The sequence below is a fragment of the Crinia signifera genome, chromosome 5, assembly GCF_055691185.1.
Source record: "Crinia signifera chromosome 5, ASM5569118v1, whole genome shotgun sequence".
In the NCBI taxonomy this organism is placed as follows: Eukaryota; Metazoa; Chordata; class Amphibia; order Anura; family Myobatrachidae; genus Crinia; species Crinia signifera.
Window position 1 is genome coordinate 323138974 of NC_139221.1, and position 27817 is coordinate 323166790.

Genomic DNA, 27817 nt, shown 5'->3' on the forward strand with positions numbered 1-27817 from the left:
CTTCCTGGGGGGGGGGGGAGTGTACATATATATATATATATATATCTGTTACAAATAGAAGAATAGAGGGGCGCTCCATAGTGCATAAACAGTTTATTTTAAAAAAGCACACAGCAAATAGTAGACAAGCCAGTGGTTGCTCGTACCAAAGTATACATCAGGTGTGGGCTGGATACCACAGGGTTTAAACTTTACCAAGCCAGGCAAACTCCAACCTCCGTCCGGGGCACCGACAGGAACGCTCAGCCCACGCTGCTTTCCCCTCCAGGGGTGACACAGCGTGCCGGGAACCACGTACGGGAACAGACGACAGGAGGGCAGCCTGGACAACAAACACAGCGAGCGTCTCCGTAGCCACGCCCCAGGGCTCCAACTAAATCTTTCATTCAGTCCCAAGGATGTGGCTGATCGCAGCCTATGTATCCATTTCGTCTCAGATTGTAATAACAATTTGTCCCTATCTCCGCCTCTCCTTAGCGGGGGGACATGGTCGATCAAGATGAATTGTAAGTCCGCTAAAGTGTGTCCGGCTTCGAGGAAGTGGCGGGCCACCGGTTGGTCCGCCTTGCCTGTGCGGATTGCTGTGTTTATAGCAGATCTATGGAGACCCATCCTCTCCCTAATAGTACGGATGGTCTTCCCGACGTAGCTCAATTTGCAGGACAAGTTATCATATATATTACGTGGGTAGTTGTACACGGAGTATATGTTTAATCTGGTAGATGGTCTCAAGTTGTGGGTGCTGGAACTTAGACCCTGTCCTCATATTTTTTCAGGTAGTACATTTGATGCATCTGTGACAACCCGGTTTCTTTGACAAAAATGATTGAGACTGGGGCTTTTTGTCGCTGAACCCGTAATGTCTGTATGGACAACAATATCTTTTATGTTTCTACTCCGAGTGTAGCACGCCATTGGCTGTTTGTTTGTAAGGCTTGGTAGCTGTTTATCCGAGGACACAATTGGCCACAGGCCCTGCTGGCTCTGTGAACAACTGGACTTGAGGTGGAGAACTGTTGTTTCCATGGGATCTTCTCTTGTTGGTGTCTTCTGTCTCTTGGACGCAATAACTGTTCTCTGGGGATCTCTAACACCTCTTGTCTTTGTTGATATAGAGTCTGTATTTCATATCCCCTACTGGCAAACCTGTGAATGATTTGATCCAAGCCTTTATTCAGCGCTTCAGGAGTATTGCAGATACGTGCCACCCTCAACATTTGTGACTTTGGCAGTCCTTTTTTGAGGGGTTTTGGGTGGAAGCTTGAAGCGTGCAGAAGGTTATTTCTGTCAGTCTGTTTGGAGAACAGGCTGGTATGAATGTGGTTTTCTACTAGAGATACTTCCACATCCAGGTAGTGTATAACATCCTTACTGATCACGTACGTCAATTTGATGGGCGAGTCTCTGTCATTGATAGCTGTGATGGTTTCTTCTAGTTCTGTCTCTGTGCCCGTCCATAAAAGGAACAGATCATCAATAAATCTTGTAAACATTAGTATTTTGGATGATATTTCTGTTTTGCTGAAGAACATTTGTTTTTCCTCAGCAAACATGTATACATTGGCGTAACTTGGAGCCACATGACTACCCATCGCACACCCCGTTTTTTGTTCATAAAATTTACCGTCGAACATAAAATAATTACGTTCCAGTGTGAGCTGGAGTAGATCTAGAAATAGGTTATGGTCGAGATCTGTCACTTGATGGTCTTGTAGAAATGTTCTCATCGTTGTTAGACCTGCTACATGTGGGATCGACGTATATAAGCTACTTACGTCCAATGTAGCCATAATTGTTTCAGGTGGTGTTACTGCAATATTGTTGAGGCGGGTGAGGAAGTCCGTAGTGTCACGTATATATGTTGGTTGTTGTTGGATGATGGGCTGTAGAATGGTATCTAAGAACTGGGAAATTGGATGGTACAATGATTGCCTGGCTGATATAATTGGGCGGCCTGGTGGAGTCTGGAGATTTTTGTGAATTTTGGTTACTGAATATATTATTGGGATCTTTGGATGTTTTTCTTGTAAAGCTGTATATAATTTATCTGTGATCAGATCTTCATCCCTTGCTTTTTGTAACCGATTATTCAATTCCCTTTGATATCTTGCTGTAGGGTCATGTTCCAGTTTGCAGTATGTAGCTGGATCTGACAGTTGTCGGTACAGTTCTGCTTTATAGTCTTCCAGATCCTGAACTACTATTGCGCCGCCTTTATCAGCCGGTCTTATAACGATGTCTCTATACGTTCCCAAGTTCTTAAGTGCCTGATTTTCTTCTTTAGTGAGATTATAATGTTTAGTTGTTGGTATTTGTTCATACTTCTGCACAGAGTCCTCTATGAGTCTGGAGAATGTGGTTAGTGAAGGGTTGGACGACGGGGGGGTCAAATTGTGATTTTATTCTTGATTGTATAAATGTAGAAAATGGGATACTTTCTTCGGCGGATTCTCTGTTTTGAAAGAACTGTTTCAAACGGAGTTGCCTGTTAAACCGATAGTGATCGATGTTCCATTGTATGTCATTGTGCTGGTGGGTGGGCACAAATGACAAACCTTTATTCAATACTTTTTCTTCACAATCGGTAAGCTTCCTCTTTGATAAATTTATAATTATGTTATGTTGGGATTGCGCCCTTGCTGTCCTCTGGTTCTGGCGCCCCCTGCGGGTGGGCGTCCCTTTGGGGCATTGTTTCTGCGGTCTCTTGTGCGCTCCCCTAAAGGGACATCCTCCTGTGTTTGTGGATCGTCCGAGAAACGTACTCCGAATTCGCTATCCGAGTTTGATGTGTTTGTAGCGTTTGCTTGCGTCTCCCTTCTCCGTCTGTAGGTGTTTCTTCCCATTTTCATTGAGGACCGTTGATACGTCGGTTCTCCTCCCATCAGCCATCTATAAACTTTATTTTCTTCATAGTCAGTGCACACTATGCGATATTTATTGTTTTTGAATTGGATAATCTCCTTCCGATATTTGTCTATTTGTTGTTGTAGTTTGATGTTCCAATCTGGGTTCGTTGCCTGTAAGTCACTAATGTGATTTTGATGTTCAAATGCTGTGATTTTGTTGCGGGCAATTTCTAGTTCCCTTGCTGACTCTTCAATGACTAGTAACATCAGGTCGGTGCTACACTTATTTAGCACTCCGACCCACTTAGTGCAAAATTCGGGATTAAATCTCCCGATTGTCGGGATATTTCTAATGCGGAATCCTCTTGGGACCATATGCTCTCTGTAATATTTAGAAAGAGATGTGCCGTGCATTAGATAATCTATTTCACGTTTTCTTAATCTCAGTAGTTGTTGGGCCAGATCCTGTGTATCCATGGAAATGTCTCCCTCAGTTGGCAATTCTTTGAAAAGTGTCTGTTCAACTTGAACATCCGGAAAACTGTATAGGTTTCCTTTAATTATTGGCATTCCTCTGCAGCCTGTTTGCAAGCACATGCTGCTGCTTTGTGTACCCTCCATTGTATATCCGCTTGAAGTGGGGGTTTTAGTTGGTTAGGTGAAATGTGGGTGCCTTGATCCGGGTGAGGGTTCGCACCCCCTGGAACAAAGAAGAGTGATAGATCCGGCACTCTGTCTTGTGGATAAATTGATGCCCAGGTGCCTTCCAGCAATTTTGTAGAGAGGTAAAGAAAAGCGGCACTCAAAGGGTCTTTTGTAGAATTTTCTTATATTTTCATCAAAGTAACAATGGTAAAATCTTCAAGTCAGTACACTATACATGGTTCAATTACTCCAACGTTTCAATGCTAAGTGCATTTTTCTCAAGGAGCCATGTCGGTACAACGTATACACAAATATTGTTACAAAAGCAATCCGTACCATTAGGGAGAGGATGGGTCTCCATAGATCTGCTATAAACACAGCAATCCGCACAGGCAAGGCGGACCAACCGGTGGCCCGCCACTTCCTCGAAGCCGGACACACTTTAGCGGACTTACAATTCATCTTGATCGACCATGTCCCCCCGCTAAGGAGAGGCGGAGATAGGGACAAATTGTTATTACAATCTGAGACGAAATGGATACATAGGCTGCGATCAGCCACATCCTTGGGACTGAATGAAAGATTTAGTTGGAGCACATTTCTTTGAACTATGGACATTTCAACCCTTGGCAAAAACTGACTGAGCAGAATATATCTGTTCAGAGCACTATATGGCAAAGATTGACTGAGCAGAATATAGTTGTTCAGAGCATTATATTGAGCGTTTACGATGTACCATAATGATATATTTCTTTCACAGTGTTGCCAAACAAAAAACGCATGTTGCTAAAGTGTTTCTCTATTGCTATTCTCTTTTACAGAGATATCCGCGTTGGTTCAGAGCTGGGAGCAAGCAAGACGCACATCGGCTTGCGGGGACCAGTCACCATGGAGACGCGTCTGGTAACAGGAGCGTTACCATGGAACCGGCGCCGTAGCTGTAGTGACGTCACCAGCGGGGGACAGACTGACGGAGACGCCGGCTGTCTCCACGCTGCCGCAAAACTCCCGCTCTGGACCAGGAGTGGTATGTATAAAACACACTTGCTTTTGTAACAATATTTGTGTATACGTTGTACCGACATGGCTCCTTGAGAAAAATGCACTTAGCATTGAAACGTTGGAGTAATTGAACCATGTATAGTGTACTGACTTGAAGATTTTACCATTGTTACTTTGATGAAAATATAAGAAAATTCTACAAAAGACCCTTTGAGTGCCGCTTTTCTTTACCTCTCTACAAAATTGCTGGAAGGCACCTGGGCATCAATTTATCCACAAGACAGAGTGCCGGATCTATCACTCTTCTTTGTTCCAGGGGGTGCGAACCCTCACCCGGATCAAGGCACCCACATTTCACCTAACCAACTAAAACCCCCACTTCAAGCGGATATACAATGGAGGGTACACAAAGCAGCAGCATGGGCTTGCAAACAGGCTGCAGAGGAATGCCAATAATTAAAGGAAACCTATACAGTTTTCCGGATGTTCAAGTTGAACAGACACTTTTCAAAGAATTGCCAACTGAGGGAGACATTTCCATGGATACACAGGATCTGGCCCAACAACTACTGAGATTAAGAAAACGTGAAATAGATTATCTAATGCACGGCACATCTCTTTCTTAATATTACAGAGAGCATATGGTCCCAAGAGGATTCCGCATTAGAAATATCCCGACAATCGGGAGATTTAATCCCGAATTTTGCACTAAGTGGGTCGGAGTGCTAAATAAGTGTAGCACCGACCTGATGTTACTAGTCATTGAAGAGTCAGCAAGGGAACTAGAAATTGCCCGCAACAAAATCACAGCATTTGAACATCAAAATCACATTAGTGACTTACAGGCAACGAACCCAGATTGGAACATCAAACTACAACAACAAATAGACAAATATCGGAAGGAGATTATCCAATTCAAAAACAATAAATATCGCATAGTGTGCACTGACTATGAAGAAAATAAAGTTTATAGATGGCTGATGGGAGGAGAACCGACGTATCAACGGTCCTCAATGAAAATGGGAAGAAACACCTACAGACGGAGAAGGGAGACGCAAGCAAACGCTACAAACACATCAAACTCGGATAGCGAATTCGGAGTACGTTTCTCGGACGATCCACAAACACAGGAGGATGTCCCTTTAGGGGAGCGCACAAGAGACCGCAGAAACAATGCCCCAAAGGGACGCCCACCCGCAGGGGGCGCCAGAACCAGAGGGCAGCAAGGGCGCAATCCCAACATAACAACATAATTATAAATTTATCAAAGAGAAAGCTTACCGATTGTGAAGAAAAAGTATTGAATAAAGGTTTGTCATTTGTGCCCACCCACCAGCACAATGACATACAATGGAACATCGATCACTATCGGTTTAACAGGCAACTCCGTTTGAAACAGTTCTTTCAAAACAGAGAATCCGCCGAAGAAAGTATCCCATTTTCTACATTTATACAATCAAGAATAAAATCACAATTTGACCCCCCGTCGTCCAACCCTTCACTAACCACATTCTCCAGACTCATAGAGGACTCTGTGCAGAAGTATGAACAAATACCAACAACTAAACATTATAATCTCACTAAAGAAGAAAATCAGGCACTTAAGAACTTGGGAACGTATAGAGACATCGTTATAAGACCGGCTGATAAAGGCGGCGCAATAGTAGTTCAGGATCTGGAAGACTATAAAGCAGAACTGTACCGACAACTGTCAGATCCAGCTACATACTGCAAACTGGAACATGACCCTACAGCAAGATATCAAAGGGAATTGAATAATCGGTTACAAAAAGCAAGGGATGAAGATCTGATCACAGATAAATTATATACAGCTTTACAAGAAAAACATCCAAAGATCCCAATAATATATTCAGTACCCAAAATTCACAAAAATCTCCAGACTCCACCAGGCCGCCCAATTATATCAGCCAGGCAATCATTGTACCATCCAATTTCCCAGTTCTTAGATACCATTCTACAGCCCATCATCCAACAACAACCAACATATATACGTGACACTACGGACTTCCTCACCCGCCTCAACAATATTGCAGTAACACCACCTGAAACAATTATGGCTACATTGGACGTAAGTAGCTTATATACGTCGATCCCACATGTAGCAGGTCTAACAACGATGAGAACATTTCTACAAGACCATCAAGTGACAGATCTCGACCATAACCTATTTCTAGATCTACTCCAGCTCACACTGGAACGTAATTATTTTATGTTCGACGGTAAATTTTATGAACAAAAAACGGGGTGTGCGATGGGTAGTCATGTGGCTCCAAGTTACGCCAATGTATACATGTTTGCTGAGGAAAAACAAATGTTCTTCAGCAAAACAGAAATATCATCCAAAATACTAATGTTTACAAGATTTATTGATGATCTGTTCCTTTTATGGACGGGCACAGAGACAGAACTAGAAGAAACCATCACAGCTATCAATGACAGAGACTCGCCCATCAAATTGACGTACGTGATCAGTAAGGATGTTATACACTACCTGGATGTGGAAGTATCTCTAGTAGAAAACCACATTCATACCAGCCTGTTCTCCAAACAGACTGACAGAAATAACCTTCTGCACGCTTCAAGCTTCCACCCAAAACCCCTCAAAAAAGGACTGCCAAAGTCACAAATGTTGAGGGTGGCACGTATCTGCAATACTCCTGAAGCGCTGAATAAAGGCTTGGATCAAATCATTCACAGGTTTGCCAGTAGGGGATATGAAATACAGACTCTATATCAACAAAGACAAGAGGTGTTAGAGATCCCCAGAGAACAGTTATTGCGTCCAAGAGACAGAAGACACCAACAAGAGAAGATCCCATGGAAACAACAGTTCTCCACCTCAAGTCCAGTTGTTCACAGAGCCAGCAGGGCCCTGTGGCCAATTGTGTCCTCGGATAAACAGCTACCAAGCCTTACAAACAAACAGCCAATGGCGTGCTACACTCGGAGTAGAAACATAAAAGATATTGTTGTCCATACAGACATTACGGGTTTCAGCGACAAAAAGCCCCAGTCTCAATCATTTTTGTCAAAGAAACCGGGTTGTCACAGATGCATCAAATGTACTACCTGCAAAAATATGAGGACAGGGTCTAAGTTCCAGCACCCACAACTTGAGACCATCTACCAGATTAAACATATACTCATGTGTACAACTACCCACGTAATATATATGATAACTTGTCCCTGCAAATTGAGCTACGTCGGGAAGACCATCCGTACTATTAGGGAGAGGATGGGTCTCCATAGATCTGCTATAAACACAGCAATCCGCACAGGCAAGGCGGACCAACCGGTGGCCCGCCACTTCCTCGAAGCCGGACACACTTTAGCGGACTTACAATTCATCTTGATCGACCATGTCCCCCCGCTAAGGAGAGGCGGAGATAGGGACAAATTGTTATTACAATCTGAGACGAAATACAATCTGAGACGAAATGGATACATAGGCTGCGATCAGCCACATCCTTGGGACTGAATGAAAGATTTAGTTGGAGCACATTTCTTTGAACTATGGACATTTCAACCCTTGGCAAAAACTGACTGAGCAGAATATATCTGTTCAGAGCACTATATGGCAAAGATTGACTGAGCAGAATATAGTTGTTCAGAGCATTATATTGAGCATTTACGATGTACCATAATGATATATTTCTTTCACAGTGTTGCCAAACAAAAACCGCATGTTGCTAAAGTGTTTCTCTATTGCTATTCTCTTTTACAGAGATATCCGCGTTGGTTCAGAGCTGGGAGCAAGCAAGACGCACATCGGCTTGCGGGGACCAGTCACCATGGAGACGCGTCTGGTAACAGGAGCGTTACCATGGAACCGGCGCCGTAGCTGTAGTGACGTCACCAGCGGGGGACAGACTGACGGAGACGCCGGCTGTCTCCACGCTGCCGCAAAACTCCCGCTCTGGACCAGGAGTGGTATGTATAAAACACACTTGCTTTTGTAACAATATTTGTGTATACGTTGTACCGACATGGCTCCTTGAGAAAAATGCACTTAGCATTGAAACGTTGGAGTAATTGAACCATGTATAGTGTACTGACTTGAAGATTTTACCATTGTTACTTTGATGAAAATATAAGAAAATTCTACAAAAGACCCTTTGAGTGCCGCTTTTCTTTACCTCTCTACAAAATTGCTGGAAGGCACCTGGGCATCAATTTATCCACAAGACAGAGTGCCGGATCTATCACTCTTCTATATATATATATATATATATATATATATGTGTATAGTGTATATACAAGATATTATGTGTGCGGCCCTCAAATATTTTCTGGTTTTGGTAAGTGGCCCCCCAGCCAAAATAGTTGCCCACCCCTGCTCTAGCTGGTGCACAGGTGCAGTCATTACTAAAGGTCACATTTTCAAAAATGTGCTGCAATTATTCTTAAATGACACAAAGCAGCTCGGAGACTTGCACATTACATGCTAGGAGTATAGAGATTTCCAACTGTATCACGTGACATCACACCCTCATTGTACCTATGTAGACCAATGCGACGGCCAGCTAAGGGCGAGGAGACACGCTGGGGTGTGCATATGTTGTATCATATAAGGTGACACCATAATCCTCCAGCATCAGTTTATCAGGATCAGTGCCCGATTAAGCCTTCCGGGGGCCCGGGGCACTTAAGACAGGGGGGCCCCCTTGCAACAACAGATAATGAGCGCTATAATAATAATCCTAAGGGTTCCAGCTGCTAACTATGCGGGATAACCAATCCTTATAGACAAGAAAAAAAAGAGAACACTAACAGTAGCGCTGGGAACCGATATACTAAAGTAAATTAATTCCAAATAGATAAACAATAATAATATAATAAATATAATCAAATTAATAATATAAGCCAGTCGAAAGAGTTGTAATTAATAAACATTTATGTTAATTTAAAAATACATGAAAAATGCATAGAAAAAAACATAAAAAATAATAATTCATAACATTTAATACGAAAAATGTGCCCCCTTGCATTTGTCATTACTGGCTGCAAACTGCATGGGAGAATATTACACTGTCAAAACACAGAGTAAAGGCAGTATAAACTTGGTCAATGGGCAACTGCAGGGGTGGGGGGATATATAGACCTCACAGGCTCAGTGCTGCCTCTGATTAAAAACCCTCCCATGACTAGGCTGCTGCTGTCCTCCATGGGCCTGAGAAGCTCCACCAATCAGAGCTCAGCATGGGACACACTTGTGCAGTCAGTGTGCCTTGGCTCCCGATGCTCAGCACCATTAATCATTGTTCACATCTAATGCTCTAACTGTATATATATTGTCCTAACCCCGTCCATTTCCTGTCCTGTTTGTACATGTATCCCAATCCCTGAAGGACTAATGCAATTGGATCTAGCTAGAGACACACATACATGTGGAGGACTCTGCTATATAGAGACAAGGCACAGGAGGACTCATTAGTGGATGGCCACTATAAACAGAGGACTACAATCTGAGGCCAGAGATCCACCTACCTTTGTTATTGATCGTCTTTGAGGAGACCTCGAGTTTCTCCAGGGGTTCAGTCCCGATGTTCTCCAGCTTTATCAGAAGCTTCTGAGTCTCCCCGTTATACATCTGAACCGACACATGGGTGGAAACATCATCTTTGGACGGCTGGAGAGCGTGAGCAGATCTGCAATGACATAATATGTAGATATTACATCAGAAATGACTGCCCATCTATCTGGTTCTCAGTAATATGGAGATCAGCATTTGCCATGCAGACGTATAAATAATAATGATGTTTTACATCAAGCCGGACTGCAAGCAGCATAACACTTTCCCCCAGGTTCTAGAATATATCCCCCATCTAATCATTAGTGCTGATGGGATGGTTCTAGGACCTATTAAGAAAATTATTATTTGGGCAATAGAGAACTGGGGTTAGATTAAGGGGGGAATTCAATCCCGGCAGAAATAGCGGTGGTCTGACCACCTTCACGGCAGTTTCCCACTGTAAAAAAAAAAGTTGCATCTGTTTTGTAGAAAAGTAAGCGACTGTTGAATTCCTGTCGAACAGAACGAAAAACGGCCTGGGACGTTCTGACAGTCGGAATCCCCTTAGCATATAAAGAATTAGGACTGCTTCATTATTAGGGGGGAGTCAATCCCAGATTCCGATTGTCTGGACGTCCATACAGTCGAATCCGGGCCGTTTCTCATTCCTTCCAACAGTCAGTATTCAATGTACCGAGTGACGTAAAGTCTGAAAATCGTAAAAGAAATGGCCACGAATTGTCAAAAAACGACCGTGAATTAGACAATCCGCTGCCGTTTCTGACAAAACAGATCCGACTTGTTTTAAAGTTGGATATGATTGTCGGAAACAGCCTTCAATGTTGTTGGTAACGGCAGCATTGAATAAGCAACAGCCGTTATTGCCTGCGGTGGAAATAGCAGCCAGGATTGAATACCCTCAAGGGGTGAAATGTAATAGGGTGAGAGAATCAGAAAGAAAGAGATTTGGTAAGAAATCCAATCATTTACACTGCAAAACCAAACTGGTTTTGCAGTGTAAATGATTGGCGCTTTAAAAAAGCAATGTTGCGCCACTGTGCTTACGAGTCTGATTTCTGACCAGGGTTTGGGTGGAGTGTGTGTGTTGGTGATGTCCCGTATATCACATCTGTGATGAAATTTTGTGAAGACCACACTGAAGGACACAAGTGTGAACCACCACACGGTACATCTGCCCTGTAACCGCAGATCACAGATTCAGACCTTAATGAGAACTAACCTGGGGAGGGAGGTGCTTATCTGTAGCCGCGGCAAGGCGGGGATCACGTCCACCGTGCAGCCATTGTTCTTCAGGTTAGGCAGGTTGTCTAGGAGACAGTCGCTGTACACGCCGAATACAGACGTGTGATAACCTGTGACAGCAGCAGAGAAGAGCGCACATTCAGTCCAGCACTAATATCATCCCGCTGTACCAGAAATGGCCACAAACTGAACAAGGGCACCCGGCAGCGCCCCGGAGCTTGGGCATCATACTAGTACTTTCACAAAATATGAAAAAGGTAACAGTAGTGAATCAAACATTATGTTTTTGTGACATTTCATCAGATAGACATTTTATATAAAACATTAGAACGCCCAGACAGCAGCCGTTATACACCACACAGGTTAGCGCAGTCACTGTCCAGCCACCACCTTTCTGCTTGACTGCAGAACTTGCAGATGCCTGGGGTTCAGTGCTGCACATGACTTAAATACCCCGCAACAGGTGGAATCTGCTTTGTGGCACTTTGATGCTCCCCGTCTGGGACAGACAGAGTCCCTTCCCCAGTCAATCTACACCACACTGAAGCCAAGGAGAATGTCCCCTCCTGAACTTCCACAAGCAACAAGGAACAGGCGGTTCATGCAAAACCGCAAAAGGAATAATTGAAAGCCACATTAATTCCTGGAGAACAGTTAATCCCGAGTCCCAGCTACAAAGCCACGGTATATACAGTAACGACACAGCCCATGCTGAGGAGTATAAATTACCCTACGCTCTAACGATCCTTGTTCTGAATATATGTATACCAAGGTGTAAGTGTCACTTCTGTTCCCTGACATCCATCGCCTGCCTAATACATTAATACCATTCTTACTCAGCAATCTGAACAAAGATGTATGAACGGCCCACCTGGGCGCAGCTCATTACATCTCCACAAGCTGTGAGCCACCCGTGCTGCAATACATTTACATTCCTTTCCCTGTTATGTGGGGGTAACGGCACGGAGAGGTATTAACCCATTCAGTGCCATACGAGTTTGTCAAAGTAGGTGTGACAATTGCCAAGCAAACATTTGCATTCATCATAATGACCTATAATGTTACCTTTTAACCCCTTGAGTGGTGGGTTTTGCAGGGGCAGGACAAATCTACCAAGTTTGTCCTGCCCTAGCAAAACCTACCACAGATCATAGGAAGCCGCCACTCCCCCCCCCCACCGGCGTTAGTACGCCGGAGCTCCCCGCCGCCAGTCAGTCATCATTGACCCCACAGGCGGAAGGCTCGGGGATGTTTCGCGGCAGCTAGGGAGGACTCGGGCGCCTGAACTCCGAGTCCCCCCAAGCCACGCCAAACATCCCCGAGCCTGCCGCCTACGTCACTGCAGTATGATGATTGGGGGTGGGGGAGCACCAGCGTACGATCGCTAGGTATGGCGGAGCGAAGGGGCTGGCGACAGGAGGGGGGGTGACGGAGGGGGGTGCACCGCTGGAGGCACCACTGGCACGCATCTACTACATAGTGGTATGCTCGGATATTTCCCGGGACAGCCCGCTGCTGCGGCGCAGCTGGGCTCGGAAAATGTCCGGGCATACCACTCAAGCGGTTAAAGGACATATAATGGGGGTTTTTTTGCACAATATTTTTTTTTTTTTTTTGAATTTATATAACAAATGTGAGCGACGGTGGGATTTATGGCGGATATTGTGAACATCTCTCACAGAGATGGCGGCACTCAAAGGGTTAAAAATGCTACTGAGACTTAACAGTCGTATTGATATATTTAAGTCCTATTGCTATTATATTTATAAAACTAGGGCTGTGCCCCGCGCGATTAGGATCATGCCAGTAGAAAAACATTTGATGGTTGCTCGCCCTTGAATGATTTTTGAGGGCTTTGGTGTGCATGTAACAGCCAACCAATAAGCTACTGTCATTTTTCAAACCCAGCCTGTAACACGACAGTAAGGAGCTGATTGGCTGGTTGTTTATCACTTTTTTTAAGCATCTGGCCTATAAGAGATCAGTTCTAGAACTGGCGTCCAGTGCCTTCCCCTGTATGCCGCACTCTCAGCTCACAGAACTGACTGCTGTCTCCATCGGCTACCGGCGGCACCTTCCCTTTAACACCTGAAAGAGACGAAAACCGCCCAGGGGCAAGACCAGCGCTCACCATTAACCGTTATCTGCCCGGTGGTTCTGGGTAAGCCAACTAGGGTCACAGGATACAAGCCAGACTCCGCGGGGAGGGACAAGGCCGCCGGGAGAGACTCAAACTCCACACCGCTCGTCAGCAGTCCCTGGAAACACAAGAGAAAAAGCAGCTTTATAGAAAGACAATCCTATTATAACAACAGTACTAATATACAGTATAGTCGGTACAATAAGCATTTGGGGAAAGTTCCCGAGGTTGCAGCTCTATAAGGTTGAGCTCCTCGGGGGTGGCTACATAGACTACGGACAAGCTACTGAGATTCCAGGCAGCGGTTCAATGGACCCCACGCAGTTACTGGTGACAGGTGACTCGGCCAATCAGAGACAGCAGAGTATACATTATAATGCTCATAAATAAGCAAATTATCATCAACTCATTGTCATTACGTCTCTAAATAACCCTTCTACAGAATATAACAGTTGCAGTAGATACAGTAATGGCTGAGTATGCATTTCAGAAAAACTTATTGTACATTTCTGATTACCCCAAGACTCCTTCAGCTAAAATAAAGCAGGTTTGTGGTTATCTTGTGTGGTTGTAACAGACTAGTACCAGTATATTTATAGGGACATTAGTTAAAAGCCCGTCAAAATGCAATATACTTTTACTTTGAACTGTGACCGTATTCAGCCCACACACTCTCCAGCACATCCCCAGTCCCTATTTCCCTATGTCTCCATGTGATGGGGGGAACAGTGCTTCCCAGTAGATGAGAATGTGACATAATGGGAGTGTCTGACAGCTGTACTGTAGGGTTCTATGTCTCCATGTGATGGGGAAACAGTGATTCCCAGTAGATGGGAATGTGACATAATGGGAGTGTCTGACAGCTGTACTGTAGGGTTCTATGTCTCCATGTGATGGGGGAACAGTGATTCCCAGTAGATGGGAATGTGACATAATGGGAGTGTCTGACAGCTGTACTGTACAGTTATATGTCTCCATGTGATGGGGAAACCGTGATTCCCAGTAGATGGGAACGTGACATAATGGGAGTGTCTGACAGCTGTACTGTACAGTTCTATGTCTCCATGTGATGGGGGAACAGTGATTCCCAGTAGACGAGAAAGTGACATAATGGGAGTGTCTGACAGCTGTACTGTAAAGTTCTATGTCTCCATGTGATGGGGGAACAGTGATTCCCAGTAGATGAGAATGTGACATAATGGGAGTGTCTGACAGCTGTACTGTAGGGTTCTATGTCTCCATGTGATGGGGGAACAGTGATTCCCAGTAGATGAGACGTGACATAATGGGAGTGTCTGACAGCTGTACTGTAGAGTTCTATGTCTCCATGTGATGGGGGAACAGTGATTCCCAGTAGATGGGAACATGACATAATGGGAGTGTCTGACAGCTGTACTGTACAGTTCTAGGTCTCCATGTGATGGGGGAACAGTGATTCCCAGTAGATGGTAACGTGACATAATGGGAGTGTCTGACAGCTGTACTGTAGAGTTCTATGTCTCCATGTGATGGGGGAACAGTGATTCCCAGTAGATGGGAACATGACATAATGGGAGTGTCTGACAGCTGTACTGTACAGTTCTAGGTCTCCATGTGATGGGGGAACAGTGATTCCCAGTAGATGGGAATGTGACATAATGGGAGTGTCTGACAGCTGTACTATAGGGTTCTATGTCTCCATGTGATGGGGAAAAAGCGATTCCCAGTAGATCGGAACGTGACATAATGGGAGTGTCTGACAGCTGTACTGTAGAGTTCTATGTCTCCATGTGATGGGAAAACAGTGATTCCCAGTAGATGGGAACGTGACATAATGGGAGTGTCTGACAGCTGTACTGTAGGGTTCTATGTCTCCATGTGATGGGGTAACAGTGATTGCCAGTAGATGAGAACGTGACATAATGGGAGTGTCTGACAGCTGTACTGTAGGGTTCTATGTCTCCATGTGATGGGGGAACAGTGATTCCCAGTAGATGAGAACGTGACATAATGGGAGTGTCTGACAGCTGTACTGTAGGGTTCTATGTCTCCATGTGATGGGGGAACAGTGATTCCCAGTAGATGGAAACGTGACATAATGGGAGTGTCTGACAGCTGTACTGTAGGGTTCTAGGTCTTCATTTGATGGGGAAACAGTGATTGCCAGTAGATGGGAACGTGACATAATGGGAGTGTGACAGCTGTATTGTAGGGTTCTAGGTCTTCATTTGATGGGGTAACAGTGATTGCCAGTAGATGGGAACGTGACATAATGGGAGTGTCTGACAGCTGTACTGTAGAGTTCTATGTCTCCATGTGTTCGGGTAACAGTGATTCCCCGTAGATGAGAATGTGACATAATGGGAGTGTCTGACAGCTGTACTGTAGAGTTCTATGTCTTCATTTGATGGGGAAACAGTGATTCCCAGTAGATGGGAACATGACATAATGGGAGTGTGACAGCTGTACTGTAGGGTTCTAGGTCTTCATTTGATGGGGAAACAGTGATTGCCAGTAGATGGGAATGTGACATAATGGGAGTGTCTGACAGCTGTACTGTAGAGTTCTATGTCTCCATGTGATGGGGGAACAGTGATTCCCAGTAGATGAGAATGTGACATAATGGGAGTGTCTGTGTTACTGTACAGATCTCTAGCACAGGTGCAGGCAATTCTGTGTTATTATAACTATTACTGTATAAACGTCTAGTACACGTGCAGGCAATTCTGTGTTATTGTTTAGATCTCTAGTACAGGTACAGGCAATTCTGTGTTATTGTATAGATCTCTAGGACAGGTGCCGTCAATTCTGTGTTATTGTATAGATCTCTAGCACAGGTGCATGCCATTCTGTGTTATTGTATAGATCTCACAATTCTGTGTGATGGGGGAACAGTGATTCCCAGTAGATGGGAACGTGACATAATGGGAATGTCTGACAGCTGTACTATAGGGTTCTATGTCTCCATGTGATGGGGGAACAGTGATTCCCAGTAGATAGGAACGTGACATAATGGGAATGTCTGACAGCTGTACTGTAGAGTTCTATGTCTCCATGTGATGGGAAAACAGTGATTCCCAGTAGATGGGAACGTGACATAATGGGAATGTCTGACAGCTGTACTATAGGGTTCTATGTCTCCATGTGATGGGGGAACAGTGATTCCCAGTAGATAGGAACGTGACATAATGGGAGTGTCTGACAGCTGTACTGTAGAGTTCTATGTCTCCATGTGATGGGAAAACAGTGATTCCCAGTAGATGAGAACGTGACATAATGGGAGTGTCTGACAGCTGTACTGTAGGGTTCTATGTCTCCATGTGATGGGGGAAACAGTGATTCCCAGTAGATGAGAATGTGACATAATGGGAATGTCTGACAGCTGTACTGTAGGGTTCTATGTCTTCATTTGATGGGGAAACAGCGATTCCCAGTAGATGGGAACGTGACATAATGGGAGTGTGACAGTTGTATTGTAGGGTTCTAGGTCTTCATTTGATGGGGTAACAGTGATTGCCAGTAGATGGGAATGTGACATAATGGGAGTGTCTGACAGCTGTACTGTAGGGTTCTATGTCTCCATGTGATGGGGGAATAGTGATTCCCAGTAGATGAGAACGTGACATAATGGGAGTGTCTGACAGCTGTACTGTAGGGTTCTATGTCTCCATGTGATGGGGTAACAGTGATTCCCAGTAGATGGGAACATGACATAATGGGAGTGTCTGACAGCTGTACTGTAGGGTTCTATGTCTTCATTTGATGGGGAAACAGTGATTCCCAGTAGATGGGAACGTGACATAATAGGAGTGTCTGACAGCTGTACTGTAGGGTTCTATGTCTCCATGTGATGGGGGAACAGTGATTCCCAGTAGATAGGAATGTGACATAATGGGAATGTCTGACAGCTGTACTGTAGAGTTCTATGTCTCCATGTGATGGGGAAACAGTGATTCCCAGTAGATGAGAAAGTGACATAATGGGAGTGTCTGACAGCTGTACTGTAGGGTTCTATGTCTCCATGTGATGGGGGAACAGTGATTCCCAGTAGATGGGAATGTGACATAATGGGAGTGTCTGACAGCTGTACTGTAGGGTTCTATGTCTCCATGTGATGGGGGAACAGTGATTCCCAGTAGATGAGAATGTGACATAATGGGAGTGTCTGACAGCTGTACTGTAGGGTTCTATGTCTCCATGTGATGGGGGAACAGTGATTCCCAGTAGATAGGAACGTGACCTAATGGGAATGTCTGACAGCTGTACTGTAGAGTTCTATGTCTCCATGTGATGGGGGAACAGTGATTCCCAGTATATGTGAACATGACATAATGGGAGTGTCTGACAGCTGTACTGTAGAGTTCTATGTCTCCATGTGATGGGGTAACAGTGATTCCCAGTAGATGGGAACGTGACATAATGGGAGTGTCTGACAGCTGTACTGTAGGGCTCTATGTCTCCATGTGATGGGGTAACAGTGATTCCCAGTAGATGGGAACATGACATAATGGGAATGTCTGACAGCTGTACTGTAGGGTTCTATGTCTCCATGTGATGGGGGAACAGTGATTCCCAGTAGATGAGAATGTGACATAATGGGAGTGTCTGACAGCTGTACTGTAGAGTTCTATGTCTCCATGTGATGGGGAAACAGTGATTCCCAGTAGATAGGAATGTGACATAATGGGAGTGTCTGACAGCTGTACTGTAGGGTTCTATGTCTCCATGTGATGGGGGAACAGTGATTCCCAGTAGATAGGAACGTGACATAATGGGAGTGTCTGACAGCTGTACTGTAGAGTTCTATGTCTCCATGTGATGGGGGAACAGTGATTCCCAGTAGATGAGAACGTGACATAATGGGAGTGTCTGACAGCTGTACTGTAGGGTTCTATGTCTCCATGTGATGGGGGAACAGTGATTCCCAGTAGATAGGAATGTGACATAATGGGAATGTCTGACAGCTGTACTGTAGGGTTCTATGTCTCCATGTGATGGGGGAACAGTGATTCCCAGTAGATGAGAAAGTGACATAATGGGAGTGTCTGACAGCTGTACTGTAGGGCTCTATGTCTCCATGTGATGGGGGAACAGTGATTCCCAGTAGATGAGAACGTGACATAATGGGAGTGTCTGACAGCTGTACTGTAGGGTTCTATGTCTCCATGTGATGGGGGAACAGTGATTCCCAGTAGATAGGAACGTGACATAATGGGAATGTCTGACAGCTGTACTGTAGAGTTCTATGTCTCCATGTGATGGGGGAACAGTGATTCCCAGTAGATAGGAACGTGACATAATGGGAATGTCTGACAGCTGTACTGTAGGGCTCTATGTCTCCATGTGATGGGGGAACAGTGATTCCCAGTAGATGAGAACGTGACATAATGGGAGTGTCTGACAGCTGTACTGTAGAGTTCTATGTCTCCATGTGATGGGGAAACAGTGATTCCCAGTAGATGAGAAAGTGACATAATGGGAGTGTCTGACAGCTGTACTGTAGGGCTCTATGTCTCCATGTGATGGGGGAACAGTGATTCCCAGTAGATGAGAACGTGACATAATGGGAGTGTCTGACAGCTGTACTGTAGGGTTCTATGTCTCCATGTGATGGGGGAACAGTGATTCCCAGTAGATAGGAACGTGACATAATGGGAATGTCTGACAGCTGTACTGTAGAGTTCTATGTCTCCATGTGATGGGGGAACAGTGATTCCCAGTATATGTGAACATGACATAATGGGAGTGTCTGACAGCTGTACTGTAGAGTTCTATGTCTCCACGTGATGGGGAAACAGTGATTCCCAGTAGATGGGAATGTGACATAATGGGAGTGTCTGACAGCTGTACTGTAGGGTTCTAGGTCTCCATGTGATGGGGGAACAGTGATTCCCAGTAGATGGGAACGTGACATAATGGGAGTGTCTGACAGCTGTACTGTAGGATTCTATGTCTCCATGTGATGGGGGAACAGTGATTCCCAGTAGATGGGAACGTGACATAATAGGAGTGTCTGACAGCTGTACTGTAGAGCTCTATGTCTCCATGTGATGGGGTAACAGTGATTCCCAGTAGATGGGAACGTGACATAATGGGAATGTCTGACAGCTGTACTGTAGGGTTCTATGTCTCCATGAGATGGGGTAACAGTGATTCCCAGTAGATGGGAACGTGACATAATGGGAATGTCTGACAGCTGTACTGTAGGGTTCTATGTCTCCATGAGATGGGGAAACAGTGATTCCCAGTAGATGGGAATGTGACATAATGGGAGTGTCTGACAGCTGTACTGTAGAGCTCTATGTCTCCATGTGATGGGGGGGAACAGTGATTCCCAGTAGATGGGAACGTGACATAATGGGAGTGTCTGACAGCTGTACTGTAGAGTTCTATGTCTCCATGTGATGGGGAAACAGTGATTCCCAGTAGATGGGAATGTGACATAATAGGAGTGTCTGACAGCTGTACTGTAGGGTTCTATGTCTCCATGTGATGGGGGAACAGTGATTCCCAGTAGATGGGGTGGTCACATTACAGACCAGCACACTCTATTGTAGTAATGCCCACTACAGGCTGCAGTGGAATCTGATATTATTACCACTGTCAACCTCTAACTATCTGCAGCATAATTGCAGATAGCGTGTTACAAGGAAGACTATTACTGACAATATACCATGTAATGCGTCATCACGATCCTTCCTATCTCAGGACGGACAATGCGCCAGTCATTAATGGACCATTATTGTTCCCATCTGCCCTTGTTTCTTTCCCTGGAAACATTGTGCTGTGAACAGCGTCCTATTCTGGCTCACATACTAAGCAGCAGCGTAATGCCAGACAGTATATTTTATTCTGTAAGAAACTGGTAGATTATCTCCAGGGAAGGAAATCAATGTTACATATGCAAAATGTTACACAAACACTACTGCACATAGTACATGACCCACCGCAGAACCGGCAGCACAGACACTAAGTACACACAGCATATTTTAAGAGTTTGTCAACAACTGAATATTTTTACATTATATTTGTATGGTTACGGTGCAGTTTATTATTTTTCCTACTTTCTTCTGAATTAAGTCAAGATATATCATGATCAGTATTCCACAGGTGCAGGCAATTCTGTGTTACGGTATAAATCTCTAGCACAGGTGCAGGCAATTCTGTGTTACTGTATATATCTCTAGCACAGGTGCAGGCAATTCTGTGTTACTGTACAGATCTCTAGCACAGGTGCAGGCAATTCTGTGTTACGGTATAAATCTCTAGCACAGAGACAGGCAATTCTGTGTTACGGTATAAATCTCTAGCACAGGTGCAGGCAATTCTGTGTTACGGTATAAATCTCTAGCACAGGTGCAGGCAATTCTGTGTTACTGTACAGATCTCTAGTACAGGTAATTCTGTGTTACGGTATAAATCTCTAGCACAGGTGCAGGCAATTCTGTGTTACGGTATAATTCTCTAGCACAGGTGCAGGCAATTCTGTGTTACGGTATAAATCTCTAGCACAGAGACAGGCAATTCTGTGTTACTGTACAGATCTCTAGTACAGGTGCAGGCAATTCTGTGTTACGGTATAAATCTCTAGCACAGGTGCAGGCAATTCTGTTACTGTATAAATCTCTAGCACAGGTGCAGGCAATTCTGTGTTACGGTATAAATCTCTAGCACAGAGGCAGGCAATTCTGTGTTACGGTATAAATCTCTAGCACAGAGACAGGCAATTCTGTGTTACTGTACAGATCTCTAGTACAGGTGCAGGCAATTCTGTGTTACGGTATAAATCTCTAGCACAGGTGCAGGCAATTCTGTGTTACGGTATAAATCTCTAGCACAGGTGCAGGCAATTCTGTGTTACGGTATAAATCTCTAGCACAGGTGCAGGCAATTCTGTGTTACGGTATAAATCTCTAGCACAGAGGCAGGCAATTCTGTGTTACTGTACAGATCTCTAGTACAGGTAATTCTGTGTTACTGTACAGATCTCTAGTACAGGTGCAGGCAATTCTGTGTTACTGTACAGATCTCTAGCACAGAGACAGGCAATTCTGTGTTACTGTACAGATCTCTAGTACAGGTGCAGGCAATACTGCATTACTATATGATCTCTAGCCCAGGTGCAGGCAATTCTGTGTTATTATAACTATTACTGTATAAACGTCTAGTACACGTGCAGGCAATTCTGTGTTATTGTATAGATCTCTAGGACAGGTGCATGCAATTCTGTGTTATTGTATAGATCTCTAGCACAGGTGCAGGCAATTCTGTGTTATTGTATAGATCTATAGTACAGGTGCAGGCAATTCTGTGTTACCGTATGATCTCTAGCACAGGTGCAGACAATTCTGTGTTATTGTATAGACCTCTAGCACAGATGCAGACAATTCTGTGTTACTGTCTAGATCTCTAGTACAGATGCAGACAATTCTGTGTTATTAGATAGATCTCTAGCACAGATGCAGACAATTCTGTGTTATTAGATAGATCTCTTGCACAGATGCAGACAATTCTGTGTTATTAGATAGATCTCCAACATACAGTAGGTGCAGGAAATTATGTGTTACTGTAAAAATGTGTAACACAAGTGCAGGCAATTCTGTAATGGCATCTTGCACTGAAACACTATAGAATACATATTATTGTTGCACAAATACATAAGAATCTATTTTCTGTGATTCCTGCTCAAGAACGTCTGTGTGTACAGCTCACCAAGGACTTGCTACAAGCACGGCTGATAACCAATCACTGGCCTGTTTGTACTTTATTCGTCCCTCTAGAACTGATTATTAAAACAACTTATCTTGCTGGAAAACAGCAGAAATTATTTGTACTAATTACACAACAGAACAGACAAGGGGGCAGCGAGAGGAGATCAAGGGAAACGAGGATTCGGGCGAATGAGGTTTGGCAATAGCTCAGGATACGGTGCAATCAAATTACTCCCAAAGTAAAACACAAAAGATAAAATGGATAAAAGTCGTCATCCCCTATTATGGGTTAGTGCGCCCCCCCGCTGGTTCATACCCAGAAACACAAGTAATTTAACAGGACAATAGGTGACGGGGAGTGAATACTAAGCATCCCAGACAGCTGAGCAGACATCATTACATGTATACTGAGAAACCTGTTTTTTTTTTTCTATAGAGAAGCCCAAAACATCTCAAGAAAAAGAGACAGCAAAAATCGCCACAATATTGGGAGTGACGGATGAGCCTAAGGAGGTATTTGACCCTTTTAGTGGCAATGTTGCTGCTCGCTGTGTATGCTGGCATATATAACGGATATGAGCATCTCCTAGAGCAACGTTGGTACTCAAAGGGTTAATTAGCCACGTGGTCTGCCTTGTGACCAATTACCAGCACTAGAGGTATTCCGTAAACTTTCAACTTTTCCCCGTTGAGTCCCCGCACTCGCAATGAACCTCTCAGCTCGTGGAGTAAATCGGGTCACGTGTGGGGGAAAAAAAACACATTAATTCCACAGAATCGGTGAGTTTCCGTGCGAGCCACGGTTTTCCTTGCACAGAAAAAAAGGCTATTTAATTGAATGGCCATTCCCGTGCCACGGGCATTTTTGCCAGCCACTAGCCGCGAGATTCTATCAACCCTGCAAAAGAAATGATAAGGTACATTAGTACACCGGAGGGTATAGTTACACCTAAACCAGATCAGCAACCGATTATGCAGGAGGCAGATATCGTATCTCGCATGTGTGCTAAGGGGATTGTCGAATTTAATGGCAAGTTACTGTCGGGTCAACCGAAAACGGCCCGGGATTCCAACTGTCAGGATGTTCCAACAGTCGGAATCCCAGGTTAACCTGTGTGTGTCTTTACACTGTACTTCTACCCAGGTCCTGACCAGGGTAGAACACAGGCAGGACCTGGATAGTGGGCAGTGTAAACGGGTATGCCGGAACATCCGACCCGGCTCCCGTTTACAGCGACGGGGGAAGCCCAACCCCCGGCCCGCAGCGTCCTGTGCTCAGTATGGAGGTTAGAGGCGGGGGGGGGGGGGCACACACAGACTCCACTGCTGTCTGCTGCACTGTGTATGGATGCCTGTGAGCGGCATCCATTCACCTCGTGGACGGGTGCACAGAGGGGGGCCCGGCGAGGCAATTGGCAGTCCTGGCGCTTGGAGATGATGCGCTGCCCCCGTTTACACTGCGGGTCGGTGTAAAAGGGGTATTACTAAGCCTTGGAGAGCAATAAAATGAAGAGAGATAAACTACCAGCCAATCAGCTCCTAACTCCCATGTTGCATAATGTTTATCATTCCCCAGGGCTTAGTAAATCTGTCCATCAGTCCTAAAACAATAACTGACGAACAACTACAATTATTTCTATGAAGAGGAAAGTTTCAAACTGCCCCAAGTGGGGGAATGCAGAATGCAGTAAGGCCCCTGATGTGAAGATGCTGGTGTTCACCATAACGATGCCGACATGCCGATTACCACCAGGCTGCAGTGGGAGGGTCAGGGTTAGGCTGCAGTGGAAGGGTCAGGGGTACGGTCAGGGTTAGGCTGCAGTGGGAGGGTCAGGGTAGGGCTGCAGTGGGAGGGTCAGGGTTAGGCTGCAGTGGGAGGGTCAGGGGTAATCTACAGTGGGAGGGTCAGGGTAGGCTGCAGTGGGAGGGTCAGGGAAGGCTGCAGTGGGAGGGTCAGGGTAGGCTGCAGTGGGAGGGTCAGTGGTAGGCTGCAGTGGGAGGGTCAGGGTTAGGCTGCAGTGGGAGGGTCAGGGTTAGGCTGCAGTGGGAGGGTCAGGGAAGGCTGCAGTGGGAGGGTCAGGGTAGGCTGCAGTGGGAGGGTCAGTAGTAGGCTGCAGTGGGAGGGTCAGTAGTAGGCTGCAGTGGGAGGGTCAGTAGTAGGCTGCAGTGGGAGGGTCAGTGGTAGGCTGCAGTGGGAGGGTCAGTGGTAGGCTGCAGTGGGAGGGTCAGTAGTAGGCTGCAGTGGGAGGGTCAGGGTAGGCTGCAGTGGGAGGGTCAGGGTTAGGGGTAATCTGCAGTGGGAGGGTAAGGGTAGGCTGCAGTGGGAGGGTCAGTAGTAGGCTGCAGTGGGAGGGTCAGGGTAGGCTGCAGTAGGAGGGTCAGGGTTAGGGGTAATCTGCAGTGGGAGGGTCAGGGTAGGCTGCAGTGGGAAGGTCAGGGAAGGCTGCAGTGGGAGGGTCAGGGTTAGGGGTAATCTGCAGTGGGAGGGTCAGGGAAGGCTGCAGTGGGAGGGTCAGGGTTAGGGGTAATCTGCAGTGGGAGGGTCAGGGTAGGCTGCAGTGGGAGGGTCAGGGTAAGATGTGAGTTCTATTTTACATGGGATATTACTATGGGCAACCAATCACAATCACCTTCTTATTTATTTAGCAGCCTCTAGATCTAGAAGACAATAAACAGGATCTGAGTGGTTGCCATAGCAACACCCCATGTGAAATAGAACGCCCATCTTAGTAAATATCCCCCACTATGTTTCGTTATAGCAGTATGGCATCAAACAGTGCGCCAGGAACAAAGGCTGATTACAGGGGTTGAAAAGCGCTGGTTAGTAACAATGACCCATCAGACTGCCTTATGCGACCTCACGTGAATTATTGTGGCTGTGAAAAACAAGTCTGTGGGCATCTTGCACTTGGCATTTCAGATTTTGTTTTCGCCCACTGTGGCCACTGTAGCGCATCCAAGATGGCCGCCTCCTGTGTAACATGGTTATCTCTCATGCAAAAGTGAAGCAATTTGGGTCCATTTGGAGGCAAACGCCAAATCAATAAACGATCATATGATGGCTATTGTGCTGAAGCTCTATGCACAAGAAAATAAGGATATTTATTAATGTTACTTTTTTGGTCATATGTTCCCCACCCAACTGATGGACATGAAACAGTTAAGCATAAAGGGAAGGCAGAGACATTCCTACCCTCAGGCAATTAATATCACAAGTGACACAAAACCACTGGAATAGCACAAGGACTCTGGTGACATTGTCACAGCAGCAGCACACTGGTCACCGTGACCCCCCCACTCCGTTTTTTCCAGCCTTGCTGCACAGACTGGCAGGAAAATGCTTACATGTACTGTAACAAGGAATTACATCTATTAAAGGACCATTATCGGTCATGACGTCCAAGCGCTGAGCCTCTGCACAGGGCCGCGGGGCCCGTGACCGCCAGGCAGTAAGACAACCTTGCGGGAGCTAATCCGTTTTACGGAGCATTATTTTAACTTGGTTATAAATTCTAGGAATAGAGAAGGTCGCAGAGGGATTCTGGATACAAGGCATAAAGCCTCAATGACACGTTATACTCTCGCCTGCCCCCTTCACCCTCACATCACAAGGACCCAGAGGTCTCTGCTGAGGGATTGTTCTGCACTTATCATTAAGGAGGCCTCCGAGCTGGAGATCGCACTGCCCAACATAGGTTCTGTCGTCAATCTGTTAACCAGCGTCCGCCGCTCTACTCACACCGACATTCGTGAGCAAGGCGCCCTGAATAAACTATGCAAGCTAATGGAGGAACAGTTAAGCTCATGGTGAGGGTGCTGCACGGATTCCAGAAATACTGTTGCGCAGGGCCTTAGTCTCCTCGAATGGAGCGGAAAATCCCTATGCCGCCGGTTTTCCAGATATGCGCACACAGCTAAATACGTCCCAAATAAAGTTATTTAGGGTACAGTCACTCACTTATAGCTACAGACGTGTATGTTTCCTACGGAACAAACTGTAAGTAAGGAACTTTGTTTTACAAAAAAGGCGCCTTTCATACATATAGGCCCTTATTCTGGTTCACTCACAAAGGCAAATTCCTTCTCAAATGAACATAATCATATGCACCGCAGGTGGGGCAGATGTAACATGTGCAGAGAGAGTTAGATTTGGGTGAGTTATTTTTGTTTCTGTGCAGGGAAAACACTGACTGCTTTATTTTTACACTGCAATATAGATCTCACTTTGAAGTAAAACCCCACCCAAATCTAATTCTCTCTGCACATGTTACATCTGCCCCACCTGCAGTGCACATGGTTTTGTCCATTTGAGAAGGAATTTGCCTTTGCGAGTGAACCAGAATAAGGGCCATAGTTGTTACAGTTGCATATTTTAGAGTGGTCTTTAGTCACGTCATGCCATCGTCTTTGCAAAACGGAGCATATAGGACGCATTAGCAGCTTCTGCTGAGTAAAATACTATTCTGCATGTCTATATTCAGTGCGAGACTGCAGCTTTATCTGCATACTAACTGCTATGTTACAGGGTTTTCCAGGAAACCACTGTAACATTCCATATGATATGCAAACACAGCCCCAGTCACACACTATATATGGGCATGCCACGTGTGATTTTAATCAGCAGAAGCTGCTTTAGTGTCCTATTCACTCTGCTTTGAAAATATGATGCTATTTAATGGAAAAACTAGCAAATAAGCTCTACAGAGTCACGCCGACTTGTATAATCGCATGGAGGATAGGTGTATGTGGACACATCTGTAGGTCAAAAAGACCATAGAGGAGTGGAGTCCCCAGGACCTCACACAGTTCACGGTTTCCAGGTCACTCGACAGGTGACCTCATCACACACTGACACATTTTGAAAGAGCCACAGGTGGAGCTAATTATTTCACTTAATTCTGGGAGGAGACCTGCAAAACATGCACTGTGTGGGGTCCTGAGGACCGACTTTGAGAACCTGTGCTGTAGAGGATAGGTGTATAAGGGCACATCTGTATCTCTTAGTCTACGTCACTCACGGTTACACTTATACCTTCAGCAACAAAACGGCAGCTGTAGGAATGTATGCAGGAATATGGAAACTTACCATGGTCTCTACTCGTAGTTCGAAGGGCATTGGGTTGTAAACCATCAGCTGGACCTCACACACATCGCCTTGTACCCACTGGAAATCTGCAGGAGACAAAGCACAATCATAAGGGTCAGAGTACACACAGAACCCTATGCAAACTGGCAACATTGTCTTCTTACCCCTTCTTTATCATACACACCCCGGCTTGTTCACCGGGAGAAGGCTGGTACATTAGTGGGAAACTGGTATTTGCACATTGCTCACTAAGAGATTGCAGAGCCCACAGCACCCATTGGTTGTTGATGTAAATGTCCATGAACAGCAAAGGGTACTGAATGAGCAGGGGGCCACGGTCAGTACACACACAGACCCTCCAATGGTACCTGTTTGGCAGGTACAGCACCAGTTTTTATGGACTGTACTGGCCAAAAATGGCTTGTGCCAGGCTTCTGGGTCTCCAACTATCCATTGAAAGTATAGGAAAGGGGGTATCGGTCATTAGGTCGACCAAACTAAGGTTGAAACAGACAAAAGGTCGACATGCCTAAGGGTCGACATGGGGTTTTCACTTTTTATTTTGTCCCGAATGTTGTCACGGACACCGTTCCGATGCACCGCTGCGCTGGC

The 27817-nt window shown here is 45.3% G+C and overlaps 1 protein-coding gene across 2 annotated transcripts in view; it reads right to left on the bottom strand.

The window, feature by feature from the left end:
• The window catches only part of TRAPPC9 (trafficking protein particle complex subunit 9), a 434372-nt gene that overhangs the window by 352697 nt on the left and 53858 nt on the right, over window positions 1-27817 (bottom strand). For both annotated transcript variants that reach the window (XM_083144897.1, XM_083144898.1), the window contains exons 12-15: window positions 27206-27291; window positions 13421-13547; window positions 11267-11399; window positions 10002-10162 (exon numbers count right to left, since the gene is read on the bottom strand). In XM_083144897.1, coding sequence (XP_083001023.1) covers window positions 10002-10162; window positions 11267-11399; window positions 13421-13547; window positions 27206-27291 — 507 coding nt within the window. The remainder of the gene's footprint in view (window positions 1-10001; window positions 10163-11266; window positions 11400-13420; window positions 13548-27205; window positions 27292-27817) is intronic.